Here is an 11920-nt window from a genome sequence, read left to right on the forward strand (position 1 = left end):
ACCCTCAAAGGTTGACAAATTTTGCAACTTTTGTTCTGCATAAGAAGATTGTGCAACAGGTTTCTAATAGCTTATAATTAGTATATAATACCAAAATTAATAACGTAAGATATTGACAAATAATTCATTATTGCTTGTAATGCATGTCACTGGAAAATATAAGTACATTTTTTTATCCAATCACTAACATTATTATTTTATTGAAGACTAGTAGTGGTTTACTAATATTTTCATCACATAATGATTAGCAAAAAATTCAAATATATTAAACTTTAGGTTTAATTATTCTGCAGGTCCCTATAGTTTTACCGAATTTTCAATTAGGTCCTTATACTTTTTTTCTTTTCAATTGGTCCCTATACGTTAATTTTTTTTTTAATTAAGTCCCTGTCGTGAGAATACCGTCTAAGATAACAGAATATTCTATTTAAAAAACGAATATTCTTCTGTTTAGATTAGGTAACTAACTGGAGATATCTCTATTTTTTCAAAATACCCAAAACTCCATTGCCATTTTGTCCCAAAGGAAAAAAAATCCCAGCCAGCCCCCAATTTGCTCCCTGAAAATTGTGTGCGGTGCGTTCTCCTCCGTCGGTCCATCATCTTCATCCATAGCTGTCGATCCGTCGTCTTCATCCATAGCTTCCGCCGGTCCGTCAGTCTCTGAGGATCTGCACTGATTGATCTGTCGAAGCCCTGTCCGCCACTCGGCGCGTCTCGCCTTATCTCGCCGCACCTTGCCTCGCCTCGCTGCCTGCACACTCGATCTGCCAGAACAGGTGAGTTAGTTTCTTCATTTTTTTTTTCGTTTTAGTTGTTAAATGTATAAGATTTTGAATTTTGTGCTGCTATTTGTTTGGTATCAAGTCATTCATGTCTTCATAGTTGTGTTTTATTTTTTGGCATTGATAATCTATTCACAGTAATTACGTAATTCATGGGAAAGGTTTTAGACTAGTTACAAATGTGTATGAGAGCACTAAAGTATGGCTTCCTCAAATTTTTTTTATGCCGTATAACTGTATTAATTGTAGGCATTGTAGTTCTGTTATATTTACATTGAGTACCTAGTGTTTCGAAGCAAAAATGTTTCTCACCCTGGTGATTCTCTCAATTCAATTACTATATTGTTTTTATTTCTTGATACAGATTGCGATTCTCGGAAGCCTGGCTCTGGGAGTGGTGTCCGAGGGTGCAAACACCATGGATGTAGGTAGGGCTGTGTTGGTTTAGATAGAGCCCAGGACTAGGTTGGATGCAAGGACTTGGGGGACTATAGGTAGGGCTGTGTTGGTTTACTCTCTCACTGTTTGCAATTTCACCATTCTAAGGGGAGATGTAGTAGTAGTTTTAATATCTTGAACATCTTCAATTGGATTATCACTGCTGAGGTATAATCTCTGGTTTGCTTTTATATCTAGGCCTTCAATTATGACAAACTCCTTCAATAAATGACCTACAAGCTAACATTATATGCAAACATACTTGTCTTATCTCAAGCATCTTGGATGACTAGGTATTGGATGCTTTGCTTAGTGGAGGTGGGTTCTGCAGTAGTGACCATTTGGATGTAAATTCTAATTGAATATAAGGTGCAAAAAATAAAAGGGTAATGCTTCAATATTGTTCATGCGATATGAAGTTTAATATGTTTAGCAGTAAATTCTGGTCATTTGCTCATATATTGAGTTTTATGCTGAGTAGGATTCATTCTTAAGGTGCTTTAAGTCAATTCGATCCGAACCTAGGAACTAGAATATTTATTTATTTCCTTTGTGGTGTTTTGGAGTTGTAATTCGATATTTGGTTATGTTCCCTGCAAAGTCAGCATATTGCTTTTACCATATTTGTGCCTATGTCAATTTTTTAGAAATATGGCATTAGTTGAATACCTATTTCTTGAATTGATTTTTGAATTTTTTTTTATGTAATGGTTTAGGGTTTACAATATAAATATTTATGTACAAAGATTTTGTTAATTGGGGAATTGACATATGATTTAATTTTGCTGTGAACATCGTTAGCTGTGTGCATCCAGATCATTTTGTATATAGAAGCTGAAACAAAGTTGTTGCAGATTGAATGGACCAAGAGTTTTTGTACAGGAATTTTGTGCAAGGCTTCATGTTCATGTGCAGCCGGCACTTGGTGGAACTTTCACAGACATTGCAATGTGGATTTTCTGTCCATATTCAATGGACCAACTACTCTTAAAATTGGAATGAAAAACATACCTTTTGAGAATTGGCTTTTAATTAAGATTTGGTGCTATTCATTTGATATTATTTGTTGCTGTTGATTTAAGTTTTCATTAAAAATCTTGGTGTGTTTTTTGATGTTACAATTTATCATATCTTCTAGAAAAATATTTTGTTGTGGCAAAGACGGTGTGAGGATGCATTGTATTCCCTGCTCACTTTTGGTGTTCGACGGCCTGTGCGTCACTTGGCATCAGTTGCAATGGCAAAGATCATATCTAAGGGAGATGGAATATCTGTTTATGCTAGAGCAAGCAGCCTTTAGGGATTTCTTTTTGATAGTTCTTGTTACTATAAGGAAAATTCATTTTTTCAATATGCTTGTTTTTGAGTTTTTGTGAGCTAAATTGGTTCTCTTGTGTGAGGAACTATATAGAACTTAATTTTTGTAAACAATTTTAGTTATTATTCTATCAATGATTCTTGTTACCATATGCCATATGTAAGTTCTTTCATTATGTTAGTCATAATAAATACTTGAGTGATAAAAATTGAATTTTATATTATATTTATTACTACTATTTTTCTGTTTTATTTTATCCATTATTTTTTTGTATATTCTTAAGATAAGGTATTTTGAAAGTCAAAAAAAATAAAGAGACGGTATTTTTAGTACAATTTTTATATAAATAAGAAAAAAATGATAGTGATAAAATAAAAGGGATTATAGAAATATTTTTTATGTCGTAAAATTATTAAATAGGAATTATAGGAATATCTTTCGTTGAATATTTATAATTTCTCTAAATTTTCAATTAGGTCTTTATATTTTTTTTCTTTTCAATTAAGTCCCTAGGGGTATAAAAGTAATTTCACAATTTACTAACATTTTTTTAACGTTTAACGTTAACAAAAACTAAATTGAAAAAAAAATTAACGTATAGAGACTCAATTAAAAAGAAAAAAAGTATAAGAACCTAATTAAAAATTAGGTGAAACTATAGAATAGTTAAACCTATACTTTATTACTCCACTACTAAAGTAAACCTTCTAATCTAAGGATGTTTACTAATTAAGATTATATGTTTGCTACTCATTCTTAATGAGTTTGTAGACAAAATGGGTGTATTAACAATTAATCGCACTTAATTGCCATCAATAATACTTGAGTCATTATTTATTAAGTAAAAAATAATACACTTTTTATTAATTTACAAAACTTAACTCTATTTATTATATTTTAGATCAATAATTCATATTTAATTTTTAAGATATAGAAATTAAAATTTAAGATTTATGTTTTTTTTTTAACTTTAATAACAAATTAGTTTTAAAGGCAGCATCGCATTTTTTACCATCTTTAATACTAGGTATTACAAACTCATTAACACACCACACTCGCACATATAATGCTTAAAGATTCTATTTACTACTTTGCTTAGTCAAATTTCAAACACAGATACACTTATGGTTTGGGCGTTTTTGGACAAGGGTTTTTTGTTGAGAACAAAGTTAAAACAAACAAGCCCAACTAGCTAGCTAGTAGTTAACTTATGTCATGAGCACTTTACTTAACCGATACTGAAATAATATGGACCGAAAAATAAGAATAAATACAAACCCAATTTTTTGTTATTAAAAATTAAAAAAAACAATTAAAGAAATATTTCAGTTCCCAAAAATACCCCTACCACTACCACACGTCCACACTCCATTCCCCATTCCAAATCTCTAATCTTCTTCCACCATCCCTCCGATCTCTTCACTGCCGCGTGCAAACTCTGCCTCCGGCACCGCCAACGAACACCGCCTTCTCCGCCTCATTTATTCTCGTTGCAAGGTGCACAATGCTGCTGCCTCTTTTTTCTTTTCTTTGTTCATTTCAATTAACAGATGCAGCAGATCGTGATTCATAAAATAGTTGAAGCATCAACTTAGCTTTGTAATCTGGATTATCTAATACCATTGATTTTGAGCACTTGCACTAGATTCTGTTTAAAATTCAAGTGTATCGGGTTCATATATTAGGAATTTGTGACGATCTCTTGGATCTGTTTTAAAGTAGAGAACAAAATCATTTGCTGGGTTTTAGATTGATTCCGTTAGGGATCGGAGGTGGAGGACCTTCATCTTTTGTTCTCTACTTGGTTGATTGGAAGTCTTTGGTATGCAATTCACATTACAGTTGAATTTAATAGCTAAAAACAGTAGGTACCAAAATCAGAGTTTTAGTTTTCTTTTGTTGACAAACTTCTTGTTAATTTATTTTTATTGAAAATATAATCTAATACATGCTTGTAAAGCTCAGCATGGTGCTGAACATGGTTGATAACATGTCCTGTTTCGGGGTGTTGCCAAAGCCTGATTTAGTAGAGGTACAACAGTGAGGTCTGGTGATGACTTGCATCACCTTATGTGTTTCTATAACCTTTTGCAAATTTATAATATGTTATCCTTGGTTTTTCTCTGTGTTTGTTGCTGATATCATCTATGTATAAGTAATTGATGAAATATTTGGTGTCAACAGATTTTGCTTTTACCTTGGGCTAGTAGTGTTACTGTTTGTTGAGTGCATATGATGCATATTTGGTTTTTGTTGCTGCTCCCGTGCACTGAATGGGCAGCAACACTAGTTGATAAGAAAGTTTTGCTTCTTACATTGTATCGGTGATACTGATACCCCGTGTTCTGAAAATCGAACTGGACTGGCCGGTTCGACCGGATAACTGGAAACTGGTCATCTAACCAGTCCGATTGATCCTCAAAATTGTTTTGCAAAAAATCTGTTAAAAACCGGACGAACCAGCTGTTAACCAGTGAACCGGCCAAATCGGCCAAGTTTTTTAAAGTACCGGTTTTATCATATACCCCAAACTCTGTCGTCGCCGTCGCTCGCCTTCCTCCTCGCCGGCGATAAGCACTGTGACTTGGATTTTGATAATACTTGGATGTTGATAACTCTGTTCGCACTTCGCAGCCATCTCCTTGGCGTCGGTTTGCTGGTTTAGGGTTTAGTAATTGATTCTGATAATACAGTTGTTAGTAATTGATTTGCTTGATTTTCTGATTTTGTTAATATTTGGATTTTCTTCGTCAATATGAATTGATGGCTTGATACAGAGTTCTTCTGCTTTTCAATTTTTTTTATTTTGTTAATTATATGAATTAATCAGTAATTCTGAATTTGATATAAGTTCAATTTTGGGACTTTGGATTTTGAATTTTGCTATATTGAATTTTGCAATATAAGTTCAATTCTACTGTATTGAATTTTGCTGAATATAATTCTGGATTTTGAATGCCGTATGAATTGATATAATCTGGATTCTGAATTGCTGTCATTCTGAATTGTTGTATGTAATTAGTAATTTGGATTTTTAGATTTTGGATTCGGATCCGCATATGAAGCCATGACAAATCCCTCACCGGGAACGTCTCTCCTCATCGTCACCTCTGTTCCACTGCTCGGCCGTCACCTCCTCTCACCGGGACCTTGCTTTCACCTCTGTTCCACTGCTCGAGCAGTCGAGCTTCTTCCCTTTGTTCTCCAGGTTCTCTCTTTCTCTGCTAAGTTTCTTGACGAGGCTATGAAAGTCTTCAAGGCTAGAATTATGGAATTAGCCCTCTTTAATTGCTTGTTGAGGACTATTGTATTTTGATTGACTTTATTTAGTGATTTTGTTCAGGTTCACCGTTCTTTTTCAATTTGAGTTAATTCTTCTAAAATAATTTCGTTATTTTTTGGTGGTACTTACTAATTTTGTTGATTGTTGATTTAGTTGTCTAATTGTATGGATTTCTGACTTCTGAGTTTGTTTTCTGAACTTTGATGCCATATGTAATTGATAATTATGTTTTGAACTTTTGATGCTGCATGTTGTTGGCTTCTTGATGTGATTGGAAATTTTCTGTAAATATTTAGTTATTGGCTGTATTTAATTTGTGTAAATTTGTGTTTGTAAATTGTAATTGTTACTAATTAAAAATTTTTATTTTTGAAGATAGAACAATTAGATAGTGATCAAGCATTACATATATTAATTTTTAATAATTTTATTTAATATTTAATAAAGCCGGTTGAATTCCAATTGAACCGATAAACCATTAAATCAGTAATCTTATCGGTTCAGTGACCAGTCTGGTTCTCGCAACCTTGCTTACGACCTCCTCCCTCCTAATTTCCATTGCACCCTAGTTCGGCGCCGTCTGTCCCTCTCTCTCTCTCAAACTGCAGCAGCAGTGGTGCTCACTAAGCCAGCGTCGCCTAACATTCAAAATTTAGTCACCTCTGGAAGCTCTGCTCGGCCCTCTTCTCCTCTACGTCGTTGCGTCTGGCCCTCTTCTCTCTCGCACATTGGTAGCTCTTTGACCCTCTTCTCTCTCGCACAAGCTCTTCTCCTCTGCGTCTCTGTATAATCGTTCCTCCTTCGCTAGCAATTCTGTTTCGCTCCTACGTCGCCGTCAGTTTCGTGCCTCCCTCGCCGCGTGGTAACCAGTGCTTGTTCGTTTTTTTTTTTGTCGTTAATAACTTGATTTTGGTGATTTTGAGTTTCTATCTCTGATTATATGATTCTGTAATTTGGAATAATGTTTATGATTATGAGTTTCTGATGGATTTGTTATGTTTTTTCTTTTATTAATTTGTATGAAACTGAAATAAACTATGATGTTGAAGAATTTTAATTATTCTGGATTAATTTTGTTGATGGTGTTTCACTGATTTGTTAAATTTTACTGGCTGAGTTGATGGTATCTTGCTAAATTTTTTGGTATAATTTTGTTCATGGTTTGTTTTTCTTTGCTGAGTTAATTTTTCTGAAAATTTTCTGGATGTAATTTGTGTTGTTTTTGGCTATATGTAATTTGGATTGTTTTGTGCCTTGAAAAACTTGTTGTCTTATAATAAAAATATTAATAAATTTCTGGGTATTAGATTGGTACTCTTCTTAATTCTTTCTGTTCCTTTTTCCTTTTATTCTGTGGCCTGTTGCTTGAATTTTGGATTCTCGGGGTTGTGTGGGTATGGGTTGTTTGTTTGGTTGTTCCAATTTTGGGAATTTTTATGGTCAGAAGTAGATTGCTGAAATTTCAGTTGATTCTTTATGATTTTGTGGTGTGCTGTGGCTTCTTGTTTTGTGGGATAGAAGCCAATTTAATTGAGCATTTTGTTTTGAAAAAAACTTGCATTTACTGCATATCTTTTGCAAAGAGAACTTGTTTCTAAGACAATGAAAATTCATTCTAAGGCCGACTTAAGTACCTCATATATTTGTAGATGCTTCAGAATTCTTCTTACAAATCCTATCTAGTCTTTTATGATGCTTTGGTCCCTTTAAAATATGCACTCACTTGGTATCATGGGTGGGATTTAGTGAAATAGCAAAACTTGTTTCATTTAATAAAGATATATGTTGTTAAGTATTAACTTTGGGTTCGTATTGGCCTTTTATTCTATTTTATTAGATGGAGATATGGAAGTTGATGTAAACTCTCAATTTTTGAATTTTATTAGTTTAAAAATCATTGAATTTAAATGTTTAAAATTATATATTGAATTTTTAATAATTTTATTGTATATTTAATTAAACCGGTTCAATTATGGTTCGACTTCGGTTGGACTATTGAACCATTGAATCATTGAACCAGTCACGACCGGTTCAATGACCGGTTCGGTTCTCGCATCCTGATACCTAATGTTTACTGCCAATTGTGAAATATTGCACTAAAAGTGATTAACATCCACTTCAGGTTTTGGTATACTAGTATCTCTGTTTCTACATCCTTGTTGATCAAGAATGCAATTTTTCGGAGGGTCTGAAATCAGTCCATCACCTCCTGTACCAACAGCTTCAGGGAACAATGGCCATATGATGTATGTGTTCAATAGGAATGGTGTATGCTTGCTCTATCGGGAGTGGAATCGTCCATTGCGGACATTGAATGCTCAGCAAGACCATAAGTTAATGTTTGGACTTCTTTTCTCACTGAAGTCACTAACAGCGAAGATGGACCCTACCATGTATGTTGGTTATTTTATTTAAATAAATATACGCAAAGTTAAGAATTATTGCAAAATTATGCAACAGATATGGTTATTTTATTTAAATAAATATACGCAAAGTTAAGAATTATTGCAAAATTATGCAACAGATTTCATTTTGGGTGAGGGTAGTGTGTTAACAATGTTGACCATTTTTCATGGATAATTGACCATTTTTGTTATATTGTTGCCAAGGTACCTTCTTAAGAATAGTTTTTGCATTTATGCATCATTTTCTGTGCAATGTGTAGAAATTACAGCACTAGACAATGATAAGGAGTTAAGTTGGGCCTAGGTGATAATGCAATTGAAAATTAAGTCCTTGGTTTTGGTTGTGAATTCCTAAATGGTAATGTAAGTAATGTTTATAACCTCACACCATGGTATCATTAAGTTAATAATGTGCTATGATCTCATAGAACTTAATGGGATGGTTGTTTATTCTGATGTGCCCTTCATATTTATCCTAATTAGGTGTAGTTTTCTCCTGTTTGTTATATTTTGCTTGTGAAATTGCTTTATTATGGTATCTTGTCTACTATTTCAGCAATTAGCCATTGATCAACAATATAAATGATGATGGATGTTTTGTATGATTGTAAAAGGAGTTTCTTTGGTGTAGACTTTTTATACTGAACTGGTAGGTTTAGTTCACGTATTCCAACTTCTTGTGCAGTGCAGAGAAAGGAAACCTTGGTGTCCCTCAGTTGCCCGGCCAAGGTTGTTCATTTCACAGTTTTCGAACTAATACATATAAACTTAGTTTCATGGAAAGTCCTTCCGGAATAAAGGTCAGCTACAACAATGTTCTTGTATACCTTAAGATGTAGTTGGTGCTGATTTAAGTTGTAATTAATTTTTATTTGGCTTTTTGTCCATATTTGTAATTAACTTGTGGTTATGATTATATTGAGATTCTCCATGATTTTCATGTTTCATGCAGATTATCCTAGTGACTCATCCTCGAACCGGTGATCTGCGGGACTCCTTGAAGTATATCTACAATTTGTATGTTGAATATGTTGTCAAGAATCCGCTCTATACACCCGGATCTCCTATTAGGTAACGTAGTATATATCACTTTTTCTTCTCAAATTTTCCCCTTATTTACAATGGAAGAACTTGTTTGTTGAATCAATTTTCCATGGGTTTGTGTAGGTGTCAGCTGTTCAATACAACATTGGACCAGTATGTGAGAGGCATTGCCTAGAAGCTATGAAGTTCCCAATCACCATTATTGGTGAACCATTGATCACCATTATAACTAAACTCATTATTTTGTGAAGATTTTTAATAACTTTTTTTTATCCTTTCATCTAAAATTGAATCTTTCCTTTTTCTGTCCACCAAACCACCACGCGTAGTTGACTGAATTCTACTATAGTGTCCAGTCGTTAATGTGATCTTGAAGATCTTTGATCTTCAGTTGTTTTTGCTAGAGTTGCTGCTGCGATATTGAGCTTCTCTTGTATCAACATTCAACAGAGCTATTGATTTATTCAATCTTATAGCATATGATATATTCAATCTTAATTAGATATTGGCCCCTACCTTGGTAGCAAAACGCACACGTTTTGGGCACATGGTTAAGGTGTATGTGTCTCAGTAATTACGTTAACCCTTGTCATTCTTCAATCCAGCGTTCTTATTCTTCTCTTCTTCACGATCTTTTTTCCTTTTTCTTTAAGATTCCTAATTCTTTTTCTTCTACAAACTAAAATTCCTATCTTTTTTTTCTCCTCCCAATTAAAATATCTAATTCAACATCTCTAATACCTCGTAGGAAGTAGCATTTGATTAACTGACTGGAAATAAATGATAATATGTATTTGTTATAGCCAAAAGTTTGAACTTGTGAGACCTTAAACTTAAACACACAGAAGATTATAGTACGTTTTGACTTACAAATGATATGATATCACACCATTTGCTAAACATTTGAACGAATATACTAATGAATATTCGTGAGATTATTTGGTGAGACAAAAGTGTTGCATTTGGCATCAAAACTAAATGAGTATTTACATATCATTTTCTTTATGACTAGTTGAATTAATAGGTTGTTTTGGCATTTTGGTTTGGTGTAAGTATTGAATATAAACTCCTAAAGGAAAGTTTCTAAATTCTAAAGGAATACAATGATGCTTTCAAATGAATTGATTGAAATCAAGAAAAAAACATCAGTGTTTCTTTTACTTTTAACTTTTTTATTAACAAGACACATAAATCCCTAATTATTTATTTGAAGGATTAACAAGAAGATTTGGAGAATGATCCTCTCAATTTTTTCTTTCATTGTTTGATAAAGTGTGATCATATTTTTTAGGTAAGAAAAAAAATATGTGACAAAAATATTAAATGTATTTTATCAAACAATTAAAAAAAAACATAATAATTAAAAAGATCCACTCCAATAAAATCAATTATCAATTATCAAAATTCAAAAGTGGGGATGTCAATTTTGTATGGTTGAGGAGCGGGTTGTCATTTATGTAAAAGGATAGGGGTAGGATGGGATTTTACTCATAGTATTTTACACACCTTTGTACACAGCTCAATCGAAATTCACCAATCTCTTCGTTCGTTAATCTCTGTCTCCATTTCCCGCTCACTATTCGGTTTATTAGCTTGCAACAATGGAAGCTTCCACTTCTTCCTACAAGGTTCGTCTTCTTCTCCTTCCAATCTAGGGTTCCTCTTTCCGTCAATTATATTTCAATTATTTCAAATCATCGTTCAATTAGAGATTGGCTGTTTAATGTATATTACCCTCTGAAGTTCTATCCCTGTTTTCACGTTACTTGCAGAGATGTAGTTATAGTTACTGTATTTGTTTATATAACAGTAACATAACTAACTAACTAACTGAATTCAGTTAACAACGAGCTGAGTCTGTTGTGGCAGTTTAACTCGCATGGAACTGCAACTCTTATCATCTTTTATTATGTAACTGTGTGTGTGCATCTGCATCATATCTATACTTAAGTGTTTCGTAGATCCTATTCTCATTGTCATAATTACTTTTTACTAGTACTGTGTATCTTTACCGTTTTCTTATTTTTATATTTATATAGATGTGTGTTATTTCAACATAAGAAAATTGGTTTAAGGAGAAGTAGAACAAATTTGATGTTAAAAGTGCATAACCAGAAAAATATAACCACAATGTTTGCCAGAAATCATGGTGATGGTTGGATCTAGCTTAGGGGTTAGGACAATGACACCCCATGCTAGCAGTGAAGTTCTGACTAAAGCTCTGGTTGTCTACAATTTTAGTTTAAGTCAGATTATGGAATCACGTTGAATGTTTGATGATATATTATCATTTGCAGATTATATTGGGATCATCCTCAGTAGCACGGCGCAAGATACTATCTGAAATGGGGTACGAATTCACGAAAATGGTAAGTAAATGACATTCGTTCAACAATGATTGGATTGGATTTTAAGGTGTGGACGTGGCTTCTTTAATCTTTTGTATTTACGTGCAGACTGCTGATATTGATGAGAAGAGCATCCGAAAGGAAACTCCTGAAGAGCTGGTTATGGCTCTAGCTGAAGCCAAGGTTTGCCTTCTAGTCATTACTTTTTTAGTGTTCTCTATATCTCACAAATGAATTACTTGATATTGCTTAATTTCTTTTTATAAAAAAGAATGTTGCTTAAAATTGTATGTGTTTTT

General features: G+C 33.3%; 2 protein-coding genes across 5 annotated transcripts in view; both read left to right on the top strand.

The window, feature by feature from the left end:
- The first annotated feature begins 3876 nt into the window (after positions 1-3876).
- On the top strand, positions 3877-9873 carry LOC107483232 (uncharacterized). 3 transcript variants are annotated; one of them, XM_016103851.3, is made up of 7 exons: positions 3878-4038; positions 5580-5749; positions 6329-6686; positions 7947-8217; positions 8915-9029; positions 9182-9300; positions 9397-9873. In XM_016103851.3, exons 4-7 carry the CDS (start codon positions 7994-7996, stop codon positions 9446-9448), a joined length of 510 nt encoding a protein of 169 aa, XP_015959337.1. In that variant the 5' UTR covers positions 3878-4038; positions 5580-5749; positions 6329-6686; positions 7947-7993; the 3' UTR covers positions 9449-9873. The 3 variants fall into 3 exon arrangements, with proteins under 3 accessions (XP_015959338.1, XP_015959337.1, XP_052115809.1); XM_052259849.1 differs by lacking the exon at positions 6329-6686; XM_016103852.3 differs by lacking the exons at positions 5580-5749; positions 6329-6686 and having other exon boundaries at positions 3877-4038.
- Positions 9874-10788: 915 nt separating this feature from the next.
- The window catches only part of LOC107483234 (uncharacterized), a 2472-nt gene continuing 1340 nt past the window's right edge, over positions 10789-11920 (top strand). For both annotated transcript variants that reach the window (XM_052259978.1, XM_052259979.1), the window contains exons 1-3: positions 10789-10901; positions 11571-11642; positions 11730-11804. In XM_052259978.1, the coding sequence (XP_052115938.1) occupies positions 10875-10901; positions 11571-11642; positions 11730-11804 (174 nt within the window). In that variant the 5' untranslated portion in view covers positions 10789-10874. The remainder of the gene's footprint in view (positions 10902-11570; positions 11643-11729; positions 11805-11920) is intronic.

This window comes from Arachis duranensis, chromosome 4 (genome assembly GCF_000817695.3).
Source record: "Arachis duranensis cultivar V14167 chromosome 4, aradu.V14167.gnm2.J7QH, whole genome shotgun sequence".
NCBI classification, from domain to species: domain Eukaryota; kingdom Viridiplantae; phylum Streptophyta; class Magnoliopsida; order Fabales; family Fabaceae; genus Arachis; species Arachis duranensis.